This window comes from Sebastes fasciatus, chromosome 13 (genome assembly GCF_043250625.1).
Source record: "Sebastes fasciatus isolate fSebFas1 chromosome 13, fSebFas1.pri, whole genome shotgun sequence".
Classification (NCBI taxonomy): domain Eukaryota; kingdom Metazoa; phylum Chordata; class Actinopteri; order Perciformes; family Sebastidae; genus Sebastes; species Sebastes fasciatus.
In genome coordinates this window covers 28088865-28109340 of record NC_133807.1, presented here as the reverse complement: position 1 = coordinate 28109340, position 20476 = coordinate 28088865, and the positions used below count along the sequence as shown (strand labels likewise).

Below are 20476 nucleotides of genomic sequence, written 5' to 3'. Positions count from 1 at the left end.
CACCCTGCTCGAGGAGGAGTTTCCTCGACCTGGCCTGGGAGATGAAAGATGAGAAAAGGTCATCCTCTTCATTGCACTTCTGATACCAATGTGGTAAACCGGGGTTTGCAGGTTGAGTTATGCAAAACTATTCATTGAATAGAAGACAACAGAGTAGAAGCGCTGCTGGGTCTTTGTGGTAATCACATATGGCCAGGTGCTCTTTGTATCCTTCAGGTGTATTGTGCTTATTCAATCTTGCATGGGTGGAATATGTTCTCAAAAAAGGTGCAAAATGCAAGTCTCCTTCAAAAATGGTCCAAGGCACACTGTAGAGTTTGAACAAAATTAAAATGCCTTTATTATACATGGCAATAATTGTTTAAAATGACAAAGCGTTGCGACCAAGATAGGTCTTCATCAGTGTCACTGTCAGCACACCTGTATTGTGTTGCACTAATCAGTAAAAAGAGATGGTGGTTCTCGATCAATGTGCAAGCCTATTGGTCCAAAACAAGGAAGTGATACATCATCAATAGAGAGGGGAAAAGGGGGAGGGGGAAAGGGGAATTGGAAGGAAGTGAAGGAAAGAGGAGATGAGGCTCCACCATGTCACTCCATTTCGTTCCTCCATGTCGCTCCTCCATGTCAAGCCTCCATGTCAGCCTTCCATGTCACTCCTTGCTCCTCCATGTCAGTCCTCCATGTCGCTCCTCCATGTCATCCCTCCGTGTTGCTCCACCATGTCACTCCTCCATGTTACTCCTCCATGTAGATCCTCCATTTCGTTCCTCCATGTCATTCCAGAATGTCCCTCCAGAATGTCACTCCTCCATGTAGATCCTCCATGTTGCTCCTCCAGACACAGACTCAGACTCAGACTCAGACACAGACTCAGACTCAGACTCAGACTCAGACACAGACACAGACACAGACACAGACACAGACTCAGACTAGGACTAGGACTCGGACTCGGACTCGGACACGGACTCGGTCACGGACTCGGAGACGGACTCGGACTCGGACTCGGACTCGGACTCGGACTCGGACTCGGATTCGGTCACGGACACGGACTCCGTCATGGACTCTGACCCGAACACGAACACGGACTCGGTCACGGACTCTGTCACACGGACTCGGACTCAGACTCGGACTCGGACTCGAACACGGACACAGACTCGGTCACACGGACTCGGACACGGACTCAGTCACGGACTCGATCACGGATTCGTCACAGACTCGGACCCGGACTCGGACTCCAACCAAGACACGGACACGGACTCGGACTCGGACACGGACTCGGACTCGGACACAGCCTCAGACTCAGACTCAGACTCAGACTCAGACACAGCCACAGACTCGGACTCGGACACAGACTCGGACTCGGACACGGTCACGGACTCGGACACGGACTCGGACTCGGACTCAGATTCGGTCACGGACACGGACTCCATCTCGGACTCGGACTCGAACACGGACACAGACACGGACTCGGACTCGGACTCGAACTAAGACACGGACTCGGACACGGACTCGGACCCGGACACGGACTCGGACTCGGACACGGACTCGGACTCGGACTCGGACTCACAGACACAGACTCAGACACAGACACAGACACAGACACAGACTCGGACACAGACACAGACACAGACTCAGACTCGGACTCGGACGCGGACACGGACTCTGACTCTGACTCGGATTCGGTCACGGACACGGACTAAGTCTCGGACTCGGACTCGAACACGGACTAAGTCTCGGACTCGGACTCGAACACGGACACGGACACGGACTCGGTCACGGACTCGGTCACACGGACTCGGACTCGGACTCAGACTAGGACTCGGACTCGAACACGGACACGGACTCGGTCACAGATTCGGTCACACGGAGTCGGACTCAGTCATGCACTCGAACTCGGACACGGACTCGGTCACGGACTCGGACTCGGACTGAGACACAGACTCAGACTCAGACTCAGACACAGACTCAGACACAGACACAGACACAGACTCAGACTCAGGCTAGGACTCGGGCTCGGACACGGTCACGGACTCGGACACGGACTCGGACTCGGACTCGGATTCGGTCACGGACACGGACTCCGTCTCGGACTCGAACACGGACACGGTCACGGACTCGGTCACACGGACTCGGACTCAGACACGGACTCGGTCACGGACACGGACTCGGTCACAGACTCGGTCACACAGACTCGAATTCAGTCATGGAATCGAACACGGACTCGGTCACGGACTTGGATTAAGACACAGACTCGGACACGGACACGGACTCGCACTCGGACACAGACTCAGACACGGACACGGACTCGGACTCGGTATCGGACACGGACACGGACTCGGACTCGGACTCGGACACGGACTCGGACTCGGACTCGGACTCGGACACGGACTCGGACAGAATCGGACTCGGACATGGACTCGGACACGAACTCGGACTCGGACACGGACTCGGACTCGGACTCGGACACGGACACGGACTCGGACTCGGACTCGGACTCGGACACGGACTCGGACATTAATTTACAGTTAGTTTGATGCTAAAAGCACATTTACACATGACTGAGACAGGACTGAGACACAGACTCAGACTCAGACTCAGACACAGACTCAGACACAGACACAGACTCAGACTCAGACTAGGACTCGGGCTCGGACACGGTCACGGACTCGGACACGGACTCGGACTCGGACTCGGATTCGGTCACGGACATGGACTCGGACACGAACTCGGACACGGACTCGGACTCGGACTCGGACACGGACACGGACTCGGACTCGGACTCGGACACGGACTCGGACATTAATTTACAGTTAGTTTGATGCTAAAAGCACATTTACACATTATGATAACTCTTCATCTAGAAGTCAACAAAACTCTGTTGAAATAGATTAATACAAAATAAAAAGTCATGGTATATTATGTTGAAAAATGCCATGAAAAAAAGTCATAGTATATTATGTTGAAAAATGGCAAGAAAAAAAGTCATAATATAATGTTTAAAAATGGCATGAAAAAAAGTCATAGTATATTATGTTGAAAAGTTCCATGAAAAAAGTCATAGTATATTATGTTGAAAAATGCCATGAAAAAAAAGTCATATATGTTGAAAAATGCCATAAAAAAAAGTCATAATATAATATGTTGAAAAATGGCATGAAAAAAGTCATATTATAGTATGTCGAAAAAAATCCATGAAAGAAGTCATAGTATAGTATGTCGAAAAAATTCAAAATATATGTTGAAAAATGGCATGAAAAAAAGTTATGATATATTATGTTGAAAAATGGCAAGAAAAAAAGTCATAGTATATTATGTTGAAAAATGGCATGAAAAAAAGTCATGGTATATTATGTTGAAAAATGGCATGAAAAAAAGTCATGGTATATTATGTTGAAAAATGGCATGAAAAAAAGTCATGGTATATTATGTTGAAAAATGGCAAGAAAAAAAGTCATGGTATATTATGTTGAAAAATGGCATGAAAAAAAGTCATAGTATATTATGTTGAAAAATGGCATGAAAAAAAGTCATGGTATATTATGTTGAAAAATGCCATGAAAAAAAAGTCATATATGTTGAAAAATGCCATAAAAAAAAGTCATAATATAATATGTTGAAAAATGGCATGAAAAAAGTCATATTATAGTATGTCGAAAAAAATCCATGAAAGAAGTCATAGTATAGTATGTCGAAAAAATTCAAAATATATGTTGAAAAATGGCATGAAAAAAAGTTATGATATATTATGTTGAAAAATGGCAAGAAAAAAAGTAATAATAATATTTTGAAAAATTCCATGAAAAAAAGTCGTAGTATAGAATGTCGAAAAATGCAATGAAAAAAAATCATAGTATATTATGTTGAAAAATGGCATGAAAAAAAGTAATAATAATATTTTGAAAAATTCCATGAAAAAAAGTCGTAGTATAGAATGTCGAAAAATGCAATGAAAAAAAGTTATATAATATGTCAAAAAATGTCATAGTATATGTTGAAAAATGCCGTGAAAAAAAGTCATAGTATGTCGAAAAAATGCCATGAAAAAAGTAATAATATAGTATGTGGAAAAAAAGCAATGAAATAAATTCAAAGTATAGTATGTCGAAAAATTTCACAATATAATATATTGAAAAATGCCATGAAAACATTAACATTAACACACTAATGTCACATTGAGTGACATTAGTGTGTTAATGTATGTGTGTTTTTCACAGGTCTGTGTCCCTTGGGTTGATGGACTGGCTGGTGAAGATGGGCTATGAAGGAGCTGGATTGATGGGAGGAGAGTTGTGTCCCTGGTGATGATGACAACACATTTGTCTGCACACCCTCCAAGCAATGGATGATAACAACGTAATAAGTCATTACAATTATTACTGAATAATTAGTAATTTACTGATTCTTACCTTTTACTATGCATTAAATCATTGTATAAGTACAGCCAAATGAGACATAACCATTTTACAAAAAATAGTTGCGTACATACAAATTTTTAAATGAAAGTTGGCATATAAATCCAATAGGTGAGCCATTTAGAATTTTTAATTTTGAGTTCAAAGCATATTTAATACACAACTTTTTATCTTGTACTCTCTTTCTTCATGGGGCAGCTGGTTTATACGGTCCGGACCATTGATTCTTCTTCGCTGGCGATACCAGCTACTGCGTTTCCTTCCAGGAGACCCGGCGGCACTTTAGACCGTTTGACGTCGGCAGTACCTGCCCAGGTTCGATACATACAGTATAAACACTGTGTCGCCTATAATGTCATGAAGGTGTTTACTTGGTATATCGTCCCACATTGTGGTCATAGTTAGTGGTGTTGTTGTACTGGACTACATTATATTGAGGTGTTATTAATATTCTGTCCCCCTCATATTGTAAATTGGGTGGAGAAAAAAAATGAGAAAAGTTGTCTAGTACAACTCCACATTCAGTAATATTGAAGTTACACATTTCGGAAAAAGTCAACAAAAAAACAAATGTTACACAAAGGTAGAATTTATGTCAGAGATGAGTATGAATTACAATTAAGTGGACACATTTCTTGGAACAACACACTAGAGATTACATTAGACATTAGACAACGCAGCCTTGTAACAGAGACAAACATGTGTTCTTTGGTTTTTCAGGGATATGATGCAGGGGCAGCATTTAGATCGAGAAGAGTCTGTGGCCTTCACTGGGGAACCTTGGCTCTCACCTATGAGGTAAGTATACAGTTACTTAGTTATTGATGCTGTGGTTTCGATAGATCTGATCTAGATCTAGAGAGATCTAGATCTCTAGAGATCTATAAATAGATCTCTAGATCCATCTATAGATCTCTAGATCTATCTAGATCTAGAGATCTCTAGATCTATCTAGAGATGAAACCTAAATGATTCAAATAAAGATAAACATGATATAATGTGACTACTAAGTCAAGGGGGATCTAATACTTTCTTATGTAGGTCTACACACAATGTATTCCTCAATCTATAATCCACATATATCCACATTTTTCGATGCCTACAAAATTACCATACTCATTCATTCATTCATTCAACGTTTATTTAAATCTCGAATCATTGAGGGCATGTCCTCATTTTCAATGATGTTGAGAGTATAACAAAATAAATACACACAGAACATAATTACCAAATTACAAGAAGCCATCAGCCAAACAACAGTAGAACAATGTTAAAAACAGTTACATTCAAGAGCGGAGTAGTTTGTAGTTATAGATTTAAAATCTCCTCTAGGTACAATTGTGTTTTAATTTGTTTTTTGGAAACTGTTCCAAGTTTTTTCAGCACAAACACCCAAAGCATAAGTGGTGACTGATAATGAATCGATGGATGGTTCCGTTTGCTTTCTTTAGTTATAAGCCTGGTTTTGACCTTAACTGTGTTTTAGATTAAAGATTTTTGGACTTTGCTTTTTACCTGTCATGAGTCGTGCTTGTGGGTTTCCACCTGTTCTGTGCCAGCCAGCGTTACACTAATTAACCAGAATGAAAACAATTACAACCCAGTAAAAATGTAACACTGCGTTCCCACAAACAACGGTTTGCTTTGTCAATTGTTAAGTAACCATATGAACATAATGTTCTCTGCTTTGCAGATCGTCATGAAGAAAAACAGCCCCTATTTATATAAAAGTACTACTACTACCACTACTCTCAATCAGACGCGTTTTTATTGTCAGCCAGACAAGTAAATCAGGATGAGATGATTCTTTTACTATTATTGGGAAATTTCAGTGATTGGAGTAATTAAAATGAATTAATTGAAAACAACATGATCTCAAGGGATTAACTGAATTCACATTTAAATGTGACAATAGTAAATGCATTAGTGTCAATAATGATAACATACAGTATATATTAAATCAATAACCTCTGCCCTATGATGACAGTGTTCTATTATGTTAAATGTTTTGGCTAGTCAATCAAAAATGTCATATTCAGCTTTTTAGCAGTTTAATTGGTGCAGCTGTAAATTAGCCCATTGTGATGTGTGTGGTCACTTTTGCCACACACAGTAAACTGCAGACACAGATATTCCTTGCTGATACCCTAACAAAGCACTCCATTTGAAGATGAAATGTGTTAACACAGTAACACAGGAGTTACTTTTTCAATGGTTTAACATTCTCAAAAGCTTTCCACTGTGCAAAAGTGTTTGATTTGAAAGTTACTAATTTCAAAATCCCTCTCGACTGACGGCACACAGCTCATGAGGTGACGGGTTGAGGGTGAGGCCCACAAATGGGGTCAGATCCAGTTCATCCTCTGTGACTCCAGGTGGAGGAGTGAAACGAAAGCGCTGGAGGAGGAAGGTGAAGAAGAGGAAGAGCTCCATTCTAGCCAGACTTTCTCCTGGACACGCCCTGCGACCTGTCACAGAACAAACTTCGGGTAATCTGAAAAACTTCAATTGGTATTGACAAGAAGTGTTAGCTGAGCTCGCTAACCTGCAGAGAAAGGTATGAAGGCATCTCTCTTGACAAACTTCCCATTCTTGTCCAAGAAATGGGCAGGATTAAAGGTGCGTGCGGTCTCCCACTCACTTTCATCCCACAGAACTGATGTCATAAGAGGATACACAGGGGTCCCCTTGAGAAAGACAGTTTATTAATACTTAGAATGTTTTAAAGAGCAATACAAACTACTATCTTTAAACAGCTTTCTAGAATCAAGTATGCAGTTGCATTCTGTTTCATCATTTTGCCTGAACTGGAAGACTTGTTATAATTTAGTCAGATGTTTACCTTTCTAATAAAATAGCCCTGGAAGGTCACATCTGTGCTGGTGATGTGAGGAATAGAGATGGGAAGGATATTCGCCAGTCTCTGTGTCTCATGGATGACAGCGTCAGTGTAGGGCAGGTTCATCCTGTCCTCTACCTTGACCTGACGGCTTCCAACCACCCTGCTCAGCTCCTCCTGGACCTGGTCTGGAAATTAGAAAATAAGAGGGGACACTAAAAGGCAAAGCAGAAGTAAAGCATTGTTTTTTTGCTTAATGTGTAGAAAGACTAACATGATTGCATCTCACCAAACTCTCACAGAAACATCTCATATTAATGAACACAGTCCACAACACATCACCATTGCTGTCACAGCATTTTGCGCAAGCAAGATCAGATTCATCTCAATGCCTTTAGTGTAAGTGTCGGACCATCTGGGAGAACAATGAAATGGTTGTGACACAGTGAATAGTTTGGCTAAATGGGCATTATGATAGCTTGCACAGTTTTCACGTAATCGCAGTTTATGTTTTGTGAAATTTTCAGACCGTTTCAGATTTTATAATGTAATTATAATTTAGCTATGGAATCAGTCGGACTTACACATTTGGCAATAAATGCCTGGAAGTGACAGCAACTCCAGGCTACGCTCCCATACGGGCCCATATTAAATTTGTCACAAACACACGCACACAAACTATTTACTGTGTCATAGCCATTTCAATGAGGCAGCATGCTACAGCAGGGCTTCAATAGATCAGGGCCATAATTAATGTTATTTATTACACCTGTGATTACTCTGCAAATGCTGCTGTGAACACGCACACACAACCCTTCATAATAAAAGCCCCATAGAGTAACTATCTTTACAGGAAGCTCACGATGAGACTTGTTTTACAAAATAAAAGCCCCCAACTCTCATTGTATGACAACAGGGAATTAGGGATTCACCTAGTTTTTCAAAATAAAAGCCCCCAACTCTTACTGTATGTTAACAAGAAACTATGTTGTTTTTTACAAAATCAGTCTAACCTGTTTTAAGATGTTTTCTGCCCACCCCAAGATAGATGTATTTATATAGTCTGACAGTTACAACCGGCCCTTTGAAGGCAACCATAATGCTGATGTGGCCCGGGATGAAATTGAGTTTTACACCCCTGTTCAGGGGTAATACAGGTAATACAGAAAATTTCCAAAGCGACACAACAAATATTTCAACTTTCAACTTACCTTGTATTTGAGGATATTTGGCCATGATCAACAAAGCCCATCTCAGAGTCGTTCCTGTTGTGTCAGTACCAGCCACAAAGATGTTTCCGACAGATGACACAAGGTTCTCCATGTTGTAGCATGAGTCCGTAATCCCTAAATCCTTATCAACAGGTGAAAAGTTAAATGGGTTCATATTTCTTTTAAAAGGAGCTCTAACCATTTTTCATCTTCCAGCTATTGATTGTTTTAATAAAAATGGAATGGTGTTTAATGAACTCATGTTAAGCATCAATTAAGTCATAAAAAAAATCCAGGAATTAATCATTATATACTTATTGTTTTATGATATTACACTAGATTTCAATACCTCTAACTTCTGCTTGTGGACCAGAAAGGAGTCCACATATCCTCTGCACATCTGAGCATTCAAAGTTTCTTGTAAACGTCCGATCAGCAGCTTTATTTGTTTTCTATTGTCAGCAACATTCTTCCTGATACGCATCCTGTTGGTCACCCATTTGAACATCCAGGGGAACATGTTGTACAGCTGTAAATAAATAGGGAATAACACACGTTCAACTTATTATTACCTGTATAATATGAAATAACAGTCTTTATCCATGCTAATGGTCCCATGAGTCTCTAATTCTCATTACACCCCACAAAACATGTTATGGTTTATTTAATGAAAGACAAAGTGGTACTTGTATTGAAGGAGAGCCTGCTAGTCGAAGGTTTTCATTGGCTCGCTCTACCGTACTAGTAAACTCTGGATCACTGTATTCAAATCTGCTGCCATAGACAATTGAACCGATGATGTTGGAAACTGCATAGTTTATTGACCGGGCAGGACTGAAGGGTTGACCTGAAACAATCAAAAAATGTAATGAGTTTAACAACAAAGAATATAGAATTCCATATAAACATATAATACAATACAGGAGAAGAGTTACCTCCATGTTCTTCAAACACTTTGATCAGATACTGAGTCTCCTCAATGATTGTGTCCTCTGCTGCTTTTTTGCCCATCCCAAAGTCTCTCAGGTTGGTCAGAGCAAAACGCCGCATTTCTTTCCACGATTCCCCATTGGCAAATAAGATTCCTTTACCTAAAGTGAAAAGAAGTACACGTTATATCAATTTGTGCCAAATCTGATTCCAATATTTTCCAAAAAAATGTGAGCAAGAGTGCTGCACAGTGCAAAAATGTAATAATGAATGAATGAAACCTTTTGCTATCGTCCCTATAAGTGAATTTGCCTTGCACAAAGGGCATAAAAGAATATCAAAAGAACGTCAACCATACATGACAGCACATTCTATAACATAAAGATCATCACAACATATCACGGTCTTAAGTGAGCTATCGCTTTTAGTATGGCAAAATGAAAGTTATAGACACATTCCAGTTTAAATATTTGGGTTATTAATATTTAATAATGTTCACGAATGTAGCTATTATATTTCTTTTTTCATCACAGGCTGGCATTATATTGATTTCATTATTTGGCTCTTTATTTAGCTGTGTTATATTAACATCGTCATTGAATCGAATGACTATGTGTCATCTGATAAACTTATACTCATCATTATCACTAAAGCCTGCTGCTCTACTTACTACTTTGTGAACCACTTAAGTCATTGGCAGCTGGGGAGAGATATCTGTCTCCAAATTCCCCAGCATAGTTGACCAGCGCCTGCTTCACTGTCTCGTATCCTGCCAGGATTACCACTTTCTTGGGTCCGAAATATACTGTAAACACTGATCCATATTTCTTGGAAAACTATGAAACAAAAAGCAGACAATGTCGTGATCATTAGCCTACAACTTTGAAAAAAAGACAGGATATTATGACATGATTTTAAGTTTTACTGCCTTAGTAGTATTGAGATCATCACAACTTTACTCTAATTCCAAACACAGATGAACAAAACTGCAGTAAACTAGTGACCAGAATATCTTGTATCCTACAGTAAAGTTATCCAGAGAATCCTGCTCTCCTAAAAGTGTGATTATATCAAATCCAATTTCTTATACTATATACACTACCATTAAAAAGTTTGTAATCGCCTGCCACAGGAGCTTGATCCGGTACAGTGAGATGGGCGAGAGGACTACTGAATGGTCTTGTATGCTTTTAGGTTGTAGAAAGTCATCTTTACAAATATATGTTATTTTGCATGAAAGGTTTGCAATGTCATGTTTTGTACATGGAGAATAAAACATTGTACAATGGTTCAACCAGACTGACAATTGAAGGGGAAGAAAGAGACAAAGATGTGGTTCAATAATGATCGAGGGTCACTTATGCTTTTCTGGACCGGAAAACTAATTAAAAATCAAAGCATATTGTCGTATACGTACTTTATGTCGTGCAACACTGTGAGGACATAGACTAAATGGCAGTTTAAATCATTGAATTATTATTTTGGGGCAAAAACTATTTCAAATGTAAATAATACATTTGGTGTCTGAATTATACTGTTTTTATATATGTTAAAATAGCATCAAAAACATCAAAATAACAGGTGATTCCACACTTTCTAACGGTAGTGTATCATTAACATAGCATTTACTCACCTCATACAGTGTACTGTGGGGTGACTTAAGATCCAGCTGCAGCAAATTGCCAAACACAGGCAGTGGCCAGGGTCCTGGAGGCTCCTTTCTTTGACGGTCAAAGTTGGGGAAAAATACATAAAAGACCAGTAGAATCGCAACAATGCCCAGTAGAGTGGTTATACTGGGGGACTGCAGAAAAAGGTTTTCCATGATGACAGGCACACAACAAAGTCGGAGACAATATTTTTGTATTTTATATTGAGTGAGTATTGGAGTGAAGCCTTGTCCCAATTTGACCTGACACTGTGAGTTACTCTGCAACCTGAGCCAGTAAATACATTGTAAGATAGTCTTCTTTATTATCCTTTGGTTAATGATTTACGATTATTTTGTTTGTTTATAAAGCACAACATGTACGCTGCTGTCACCGGGTTACATCTCTGAATTGCTCAACCCTATTCCACCTCCCGACCCCTCAGAACTGGTAACCAATCACTGCTCTCCATTCCACGCAGCCATAAAACCAAAGGTGATCGAGCATTTTCAGGTGTTGGTTGAATAGTTTGCCACTGACAATTAGATCTTCACCCTCCATTGATACCTTTAAAACTGTCAGCAGTGAGAGAGAGATGTTGGTGAGTGGAGAATATGCCTGACCTATACAAATATTTTAACCTGGTTAAGTGTAATTCTTTGTTCAAATTCATACAGTTTGTACATATTTGACAAAAGCACAATTTTTGAAGGACCAGCTATAGATAATACAATTCAAAGTGATCCAAAGCCTGTTCTGCAGGAATTATAACAACCTCAGTCAGTTTCTATCACTCTTTAGGCATGAGAAAATCTTGAACTTCATTTTTTCTTAAACATGCATTTTTTGGGGGGGAGTTTTTCCACATGTCCACGTAGGTAGACAGCATGCGTTTTAATCTTCAGCTGAAGAAATATGTATTTAACAAACCAATCAGGCTAGAAAACACGATGGAGAAGAGCTCAGTGTCCAGAGGATTTTGTTTTTCTATTATTATTCTTTCTCATCATCTTTCACTACCACCCTGTAGGTAGTAGGCTCTCTTTCTTCTTCGGCACACACTCCCTACACACTGTAGGAAAATCACTCATAAAAAAAAAAACTTTTTTATAATAGGTAACTATAAGGCCATCATTACGCTGTGCGTAATGTTGGATTTATTATGTACAAAAGTGCTTACAATGACCTGCAATAACCTGATTGTTGGATTTGTTGTGCATGAAGTGTTTGCGAGGACAGGGAGGATGTACGTTCTGTTCTTTTGCAAGGTCAAGGAGAGAAAGGAGTCAGAAGGAGAAACAAAGAAGAAGATATGCAGCAAAAACATCACGTGCCATAACTCATGAATATTAATATTGTGTAAACTATGAATAGGCTGGATCAGGGATAGCTTGGGGTTCAGACTTCACGAACTGACCCATGCACTGTATGTTGTCAGGGACACGTAGACTGGATCCAGATATCTGTATACTCTTTTATTTTTACTTATGCAACATTAATTGTTCGGAATAAATTGTATTATTATGCTTTAACCCGTCTGTTTGGAAAATCTCTTTGTCATACAAGATTAACCAGCACGTAACTGGGCCTTGACCTCTCGGAGGTAGAAGGCCAGTTCCTTCAGTAACGAATGTACAGAGAAAAAAATCTTAGGTACTTTTTGAGGAACAATTAATTTGTTAATGATTTGTATCTATTTAATTGTTGTTTTCCCCGTCCTCATATTGTAATCATTGCATTTTTTTTTTTTGGAAAAGATTAAACAAACTACTGAGCGAGTGCAGGAAGCCCTAAACAAAATAGTTAATTGGGGTGAAAAGTGGGGATTCAAGATTTCAGTAGAAAAAAGAAAACATATTGTTTTTGGTAATAAGAAAACTGAATGTCAGGGTTTATTTATGTATGGACAAGCAATTGAGAGGGTAAAAGAATTCAAATTCTTACAACGTACGAAGCTCGGTCGGTTTTCTTTAGGTGCCAGACCATGTTGGGGTAGAAGGGAATGGGGCAGCAGATATGGCAGCTAAAGGGCACTGAAGAGAGTGTGTGAGTGTATGCATCAGGGTGTCGACATATCATCAAGGAAAACCGAACAGCTGTGTGGCAGAAACAGTTGGAAAATAAAAAGGAGGGCAGCCATTACGGCTCAATACAAGAGTGTAAAGACAGAGCACTACTATCTCGGCAATGAGAGAAGGCAAACTGTCATTATGACCAGATTAAGTCTAGGACACTGGATTGGCATGGGATCTAGCGAAGATGGGCAAGCACGAGGATAGACTATGTGGGACATGCAGGAAACAACAAACTGTTAAACATTATGGAAAGCAGCCTATATAAAGAGCACAGCTACTGTATATGCCACATTATCACACATGGGAATACAGACAGTCATAATGAGAAGCCTTCTTAATCCCACCGAGAATCAGAAAAAGACTGAAAGCAGTCCTTGAATTCATCACAGCAATGGGATTACACCTTTGGAAATAGTCATAATCCCAATTGCAACCTAATCCTGACCGGTGAGAGGCAACAATGTGCCGCAAGGCATCTAGTCTGCCGGAAAGCACAAGAAGAAGAAGATGTCCACTAGTCCTCTGCCAGATTGTCTTTTGCATTGAGCGTTCTTGTCATATACCTGCCTGATTTCCTCAACTTGGATTCTTCGCCTGCCTTTTTACCTGGTTAAGTTTGCCTCCATGCCTGGTTTTGACCTTTACCTGGTTTTGGATGAAAGAATTTTGAACTTTGCTCTTCACCTAACTGTCATGAGTCGTGCTTGTGGGTTTCCATCTGTTCTGTGCCAGCAAGCGTTACACTAATTAACCAAAATGAAAACATTTACAACCCAGTAAAGATTTAACACTGCATTCCCCCATGCTACAAACAACTGTTTGCTTTGTTAAATTGTTAAAGGGACTGTTTGTAATTTCTTACACATATAAATCACCTGGGTCGGTGTCCCATGCGCGCTCGCATCGCGCGCATATGCGCGTTCGCATCGCAGTCTCTGCTGTACTCTGCTCCTCTGCCTGCTTGCCTTCACTAAGCTCGCTCCACCTCACGTGCATACGCACACACTCCACACTGCAGAAGAGTTAGTAGCTCTGAGAATATCTAGTGAATATACAGTGGACGTTTGTGCAGAAATAACTGCTGCAGCTCCTCCAGACCAACAGAGGTTTCCCGTGTCTTGTGAGAGTGAAACGTTATCGTCTCTGACCGGGTGCCGGTGTCTCCCTCCGGCCGCAGTCGGGAGGCTGAAGCAGGAAAAGCCAACACTAGGATCAGCAGTGATTCATGGAGAGACCTTTGTCTGGTCAGCTAACATTACTGCCAAGCAGGTGAAATATAGAGTGATATTGTGGTTATAGCTGACGTGTTTCGCCTCACTGTTTTGAGCGATGCTCGTTCATGTCTATTTAGAGCGAGCAAGCACGAGCCCGACGCTGACTTTCGTTGACTTAACAGCCACAGGTGTCTCTGTTAACAAGCATTTCTGATTCTTACAAACAATCCCTTTAAGTAACCATATGAACATAATGTTCTCTGCTTTGCAGATCGTCATGAAGAAAAACATCCCCTATTTATATAAAAGTACTACTACTACCACTACTCTCAATCAGACGCGTTTTTATTGTCAGCCAGACAAGTAAATCAGGATGAGATGATTCTTTTATTAATATTGGGAATTTTCAGTGATTGCAGTAATTAAAATGAATTGATTGAAAACAACATGATCTCAAGGGATTAACTGAATTCACATTTAAATGTAACAATAGTAAATACGATAGTGTCAATAATGGTAACATACAGTATATATTAAATCAATAACCTCTGCCCTATGATGACAGTGTTCTATTATGTTAAATGTTTTGGCTAGTCAATCAAAAATGTCATATTCAGCTTTTTAGCAGTTTAATTGGTGCAGCTGTAAATTAGCCCATTGTGATGTGTGTGGTCACTTTTGCCACACACAGTTAACTGCAGACACAGATATTCCTTGCTGATACCCTAACAAAGCACTCCATTTGAAGATGAAATGTGTTAACACAGTAACACAGGAGTTACTTTTTCAATGGTTTAGCATTCTCAAAAGCTTTCCACTGTGCAAAAGTGTTTGATTTGAAAGTTACTAATTTCAAAATCCCTCTCGACTGACGGCACACAGCTCATGAGGTGACGGGTTGAGGGTGAAGCCCACAAATGGGGTCAGATCCAGTTCATCCTCTGTGACTCCAGGTGGAGGAGTGAAACGAAAGCGCTGGAGGAGGAAGGTGAAGAAGAGGAAGAGCTCCACTCTAGCCAGACTTTCTCCTGGACACGCCCTGCGACCTGTCACAGAACAAACTTCGGGTAATCTGAAAAACTTCAATTGGTATTGACAAGAAGTGTTAGCTGAGCTCGCTAACCTGCAGAGAAAGGTATGAAGGCATCTCTCTTGACAAACTTCCCATTCTTGTCCAAGAAATGGGCAGGATTAAAGGTGCGTGCGGTCTCCCACTCACTTTCATCCCACAGAACTGATGTCATAAGAGGATACACAGGGGTCCCCTTGAGAAAGACAGTTTATTAATACTTAGAATGTTTTAAAGAGCAATACAAACTACTATCTTTAAACAGCTTTCTAGAATCAAGTATGCAGTTGCATTCTGTTTCATCATTTTGCCTGAACTGGAAGACTTGTTATAATTTAGTCAGATGTTTACCTTTCTAATAAAATAGCCCTGGAAGGTCACATCTGTGCTGGTGATGTGAGGAATAGAGATGGGAAGGATATTCGCCAGTCTCTGTGTCTCATGGATGACAGCGTCAGTGTAGGGCAGGTTCATCCTGTCCTCTACCTTGACCTGACGGCTTCCAACCACCCTGCTCAGCTCCTCCTGGACCTGGTCTGGAAATTAGAAAATAAGAGGGGACACTAAAAGGCAAAGCAGAAGTAAAGCATTGTTTTTTTGCTTAATGTGTAGAAAGACTAACATGATTGCATCTCACCAAACTCTCACAGAAACATCTCATATTAATGAACACAGTCCACAACACATCACCATTGCTGTCACAGCATTTTGCGCAAGTAAGATCAGATTCATCTCAATGCCTTTAGTGTAAATGTCGGACCATCTGGGAGAACAATGAAATGGTTGTGACAGAGTGAATAGTTTGGCTGAATGGGCATTATGATAGCTTGCACAGTTTTCACGTAATCGCAGTTTATGTTTTGTGAAATTTTCAGACCGTTTCAGATTTTATAATGTAATTATAATTTAGCTATGGAATCAGTCGGACTTACACATTTGGCAATAAATGCCTGGAAGTGACAGCAACTCCAGGCTACGCTCCCATAAGGGCCCATATTAAATTTGTCACAAACACACACACACAAACTATTTACTGTGTCATAGCCATTTCAATGAGGCAGCATGCTACAGCAGGGCTTCAATAGATCAGGGCCATAATTAATGTTATTTATTACACCTGTGATTACTCTGCAAATGCTGCTGTGAACACGCACACACAACCCTTCATAATAAAAGCCCCATAGAGTAACTATCTTTACAGGAAGCTCACGATGAGACTTGTTTTACAAAATAAAAGCCCCCAACTCTCATTGTATGACAACAGGGAATTAGGGATTCACCTAGTTTTTCAAAATAAAAGCCCCCAACTCTTACTGTATGTTAACAAGAGACTATGTTGTTTTTTACAAAATCAGTCTAACCTGTTTTAAGATGTTTTCTGCCCACCCCAAGATAGATGTATTTATATAGTCTGACAGTTACAACCGGCCCTTTGAAGGCAACCATAATGCTGATGTGGCCCGGGATGAAATTGAGTTTTACACCCCTGTTCAGGGGTAATACAGGTAATACAGAAAATTTCCAAAGCGACACAACAAATATTTCAACTTTCAACTTACCTTGTATTTGAGGATATTTGGCCATGATCAACAAAGCCCATCTCAGAGTCGTTCCTGTTGTGTCAGTACCAGCCGCAAAGATGTTTCCGACAGATGACACAAGGTTCTCCATGTTGTAGCATGAGTCCGTAATCCCTAAATCCTTATCAACAGGTGAAAAGTTAAATGGGTTCATATTTCTTTTAAAAGGAGCTCTAACCATTTTTCATCTCCCAGCTATTGATTGTTTTAATAAAAATGGAATGGTGTTTAATGAACTCATGTTAAGCATCAATTAAGTCATAAAAAAAATCCAGGAATTAATCATTATATACTTATTGTTTTATGATATTACACTAGATTTCAATACCTCTAACTTCTGCTTGTGGACCAGAAAGGAGTCCACATATCCTCTGCACATCTGAGCATTCAAAGTTTCTTGTAAACGTCCGATCAGCAGCTTTATTTGTTTTCTATTGTCAGCAACATTCTTCCTGATACGCATCCTGTTGGTCACCCATTTGAACATCCAGGGGAACATGTTGTACAGCTGTAAATAAATAGGGAATAACACACGTTCAACCTATTATTACCTGTATAATATGAAATAACAGTCTTTATCCATGCTAATGGTCCCATGAGTCTCTAATTCTCATTACACCCCACAAAACATGTTATGGTTTATTTAATGAAAGACAAAGTGGTACTTGTATTGAAGGAGAGCCTGCTAGTCGAAGGTTTTCATTGGCTCGCTCTACCATACTAGTAAACTCTGGATCACTGTATTCAAATCTGCTGCCATAGACAATTGAACCGATGATGTTGGAAACTGCATAGTTTATTGACCGGGCAGGACTGAAGGGTTGACCTGAAACAATCAAAAAATGTAATGAGTTTAACAACAAAGAATATAGAATTCCATATAAACATATAATACAATACAGGAGAAGAGTTACCTCCATGTTCTTCAAACACTTTGATCAGATACTGAGTCTCCTCAATGATTTTGTCCTCTGCTGCTTTTTTGCCCATCCCAAAGTCTCTCAGGTTGGTCAGAGCAAAACGCCGCATTTCTTTCCACGATTCCCCATTGGCAAATAAGATTCCTTTACCTAAAGTGAAAAGAAGTACACGTTATATCAATTTGTGCCAAATCTGATTCCAATATTTTCCAAAAAAATGTGAGCAAGAGTGCTGCACAGTGCAAAAATGTAATAATGAATGAAACCTTTTGCTATCGTCCCTATAAGTGAATTTGCCTTGCACAAAGGGCATAAAAGAATATCAAAAGAACGTCAACCATACATGACAGCACATTCTATAACATAAAGATCATCACAACATATCACGGTCTTAAGTGAGCTATCGCTTTTAGTATGGCAAAATGAAAGTTATAGACACATTCCAGTTTAAATATTTGGGTTATTAATATTTAATAATGTTCACGAATGTAGCTATTATATTTCTTTTTTCATCACAGGCTGGCATTATATTGATTTCATTATTTGGCTCTTTATTTAGCTGTGTTATATTAACATCGTCATTGAATCGAATGACTATGTGTCATCTGATAAACTTATACTCATCATTATCACTAAAGCCTGCTGCTCTACTTACTACTTTGTGAACCACTTATGTCATTGGCAGCTGGGAAGAGATATCTGTCTCCAAATTCCCCAGCATAGTTGACCAGCGCCTGCTTCACTGTCTCGTATCCTGCCAGGATTACCACTTTCTTGGGTCCGAAATATACTGTAAACACTGATCCATATTTCTTGGAAAACTATGAAACAAAAAGCAGACAATGTCGTGATCATTAGCCTACAACTTTGAAAAAAAGACAGGATATTATGACATGATTTTAAGTTTTACTGCCTTAGTAGTATTGAGATCATCACAACTTTACTCTAATTCCAAACACAGATGAACAAAACTGCAGTAAACTAGTGACCAGAATATCTTGTATCCTACAGTAAAGTTATCCAGAGAATCCTGCTCTCCTAAAAGTGTGATTATATCAAATCCAATTTCTTATACTATATACACTACCATTAAAAAGTTTGTAATCGCCTGCCACAGGAGCTTGATCCGGTACAGTGAGATGGGCGAGAGGACTACTGAATGGTCTTGTATGCTTTTAGGTTGTAGAAAGTCATCTTTACAAATATATGTTATTTTGCATGAAAGGTTTGCAATGTCATGTTTTGTACATGGAGAATAAAACATTGTACAATGGTTCAACCAGACTGACAATTGAAGGGGAAGAAAGAGACAAAGATGTGGTTCAATAATGATCGAGGGTCACTTATGCTTTTCTGGACCGGAAAACTAATTAAAAATCAAAGCATATTGTCGTATACGTACTTTATGTCGTGCAACACTGTGAGGACATAGACTAAATGGCAGTTTAAATCATTGAATTATTATTTTGGGGCAAAAACTATTTCAAATGTAAATAATACATTTGGTGTCTGAATTATACTGTTTTTATATATGTTAAAATAGCATCAAAAACATCAAAATAACAGGTGATTCCACACTTTCTAACGGTAGTGTATCATTAACATAGCATTTACTCACCTCATACAGTGTACTGTGGGGTGACTTAAGATCCAGCTGCAGCAAATTGCCAAACACAGGCAGTGGCCAGGGTCCTGGAGGCTCCTTTCTTTGACGGTCAAAGTTGGGGAAAAATACATAAAAGACCAGTAGAATCGCAACAATGCCCAGTAGAGTGGTTATACTGGGGGACTGCAGAAAAAGGTTTTCCATGATGACAGGCACACAACAAAGTCGGAGACAATATTTTTGTATTTTATATTGAGTGAGTATTGGAGTGAAGCCTTGTCCCAATTTGACCTGACACTGTGAGTTACTCTGCAACCTGAGCCAGTAAATACATTGTAAGATAGTCTTCTTTATTATCCTTTGGTTAATGATTTACGATTATTTTGTTTGTTTATAAAGCACAACATGTACGCTGCTGTCACCGGGTTACATCTCTGAATTGCTCAACCCTATTCCACCTCCCGACCCCTCAGAACTGGTAACCAATCACTGCTCTCCATTCCACGCAGCCATAAAACCAAAGGTGATCGAGCATTTTCAGGTGTTGGTTGAATAGTTTGCCACTGACAATTAGATCTTCACCCTCCATTGATACCTTTAAAACTGTCAGCAGTGAGAGAGAGATGTTGGTGAGTGGAGAATATGCCTGACCTATACAAATATTTTAACCTGGTTAAGTGTAATTCTTTGTTCAAATTCACACAGTTTGTACATATTTGACAAAAGCACAATTTTTGAAGGACCAGCTATAGATAATACAATTCAAAGTGATCCAAAGCCTGTTCTGCAGGAATTATAACAACCTCAGTCAGTTTCTATCACTCTTTAGGCATGAGAAAATCTTGAACTTCATTTTTTCTTAAACATGCATTTTTTGGGGGGGAGTTTTTCCACATGTCCACGTAGGTAGACAGCATGCGTTTTAATCTTCAGCTGAAGAAATATGTATTTAACAAACCAATCAGGCT

General features: G+C 39.8%; 2 protein-coding genes and 1 long non-coding RNA gene across 4 annotated transcripts; 1 reads left to right on the top strand and 2 right to left on the bottom strand.

The window, feature by feature from the left end:
- Nucleotides 1-5106: 5106 nt before the first annotated feature.
- LOC141781130 (uncharacterized) lies at nt 5107-7414 on the top strand. Of its 2 annotated transcripts, none has more exons than XR_012596777.1 (3): nt 5107-5213; nt 6720-6904; nt 7274-7414. It is a non-coding gene; the product is annotated as an uncharacterized LOC141781130 (long non-coding RNA). The 2 variants fall into 2 exon arrangements; XR_012596778.1 differs by having other exon boundaries at nt 6720-7034; nt 7274-7412.
- LOC141781128 (cytochrome P450 2K1-like) lies at nt 5539-19812 on the bottom strand. Its single transcript, XM_074656658.1, has 14 exons — nt 19521-19812; nt 18558-18723; nt 17897-18052; nt 17648-17808; nt 17311-17490; nt 11029-11199; nt 10066-10231; nt 9401-9556; nt 9152-9312; nt 8815-8994; nt 8466-8607; nt 7258-7442; nt 6961-7102; nt 5539-6883 (listed from the first exon to the last, which is right to left on the bottom strand). The coding sequence occupies exons 1-14, from the start codon at nt 19710-19712 to the stop codon at nt 6690-6692; spliced, it is 2352 nt and encodes a 783-aa protein (XP_074512759.1). The 5' UTR covers nt 19713-19812; the 3' UTR covers nt 5539-6689.
- LOC141781452 (cytochrome P450 2K1-like) lies at nt 14960-17073 on the bottom strand. Its single transcript, XM_074657215.1, has 4 exons — nt 16962-17073; nt 15754-15938; nt 15457-15598; nt 14960-15379 (listed from the first exon to the last, which is right to left on the bottom strand). Exons 1-4 carry the CDS (start codon nt 17071-17073, stop codon nt 15186-15188), a joined length of 633 nt encoding a protein of 210 aa, XP_074513316.1. The 3' UTR covers nt 14960-15185.
- Nucleotides 19813-20476: the final 664 nt, after the last annotated feature.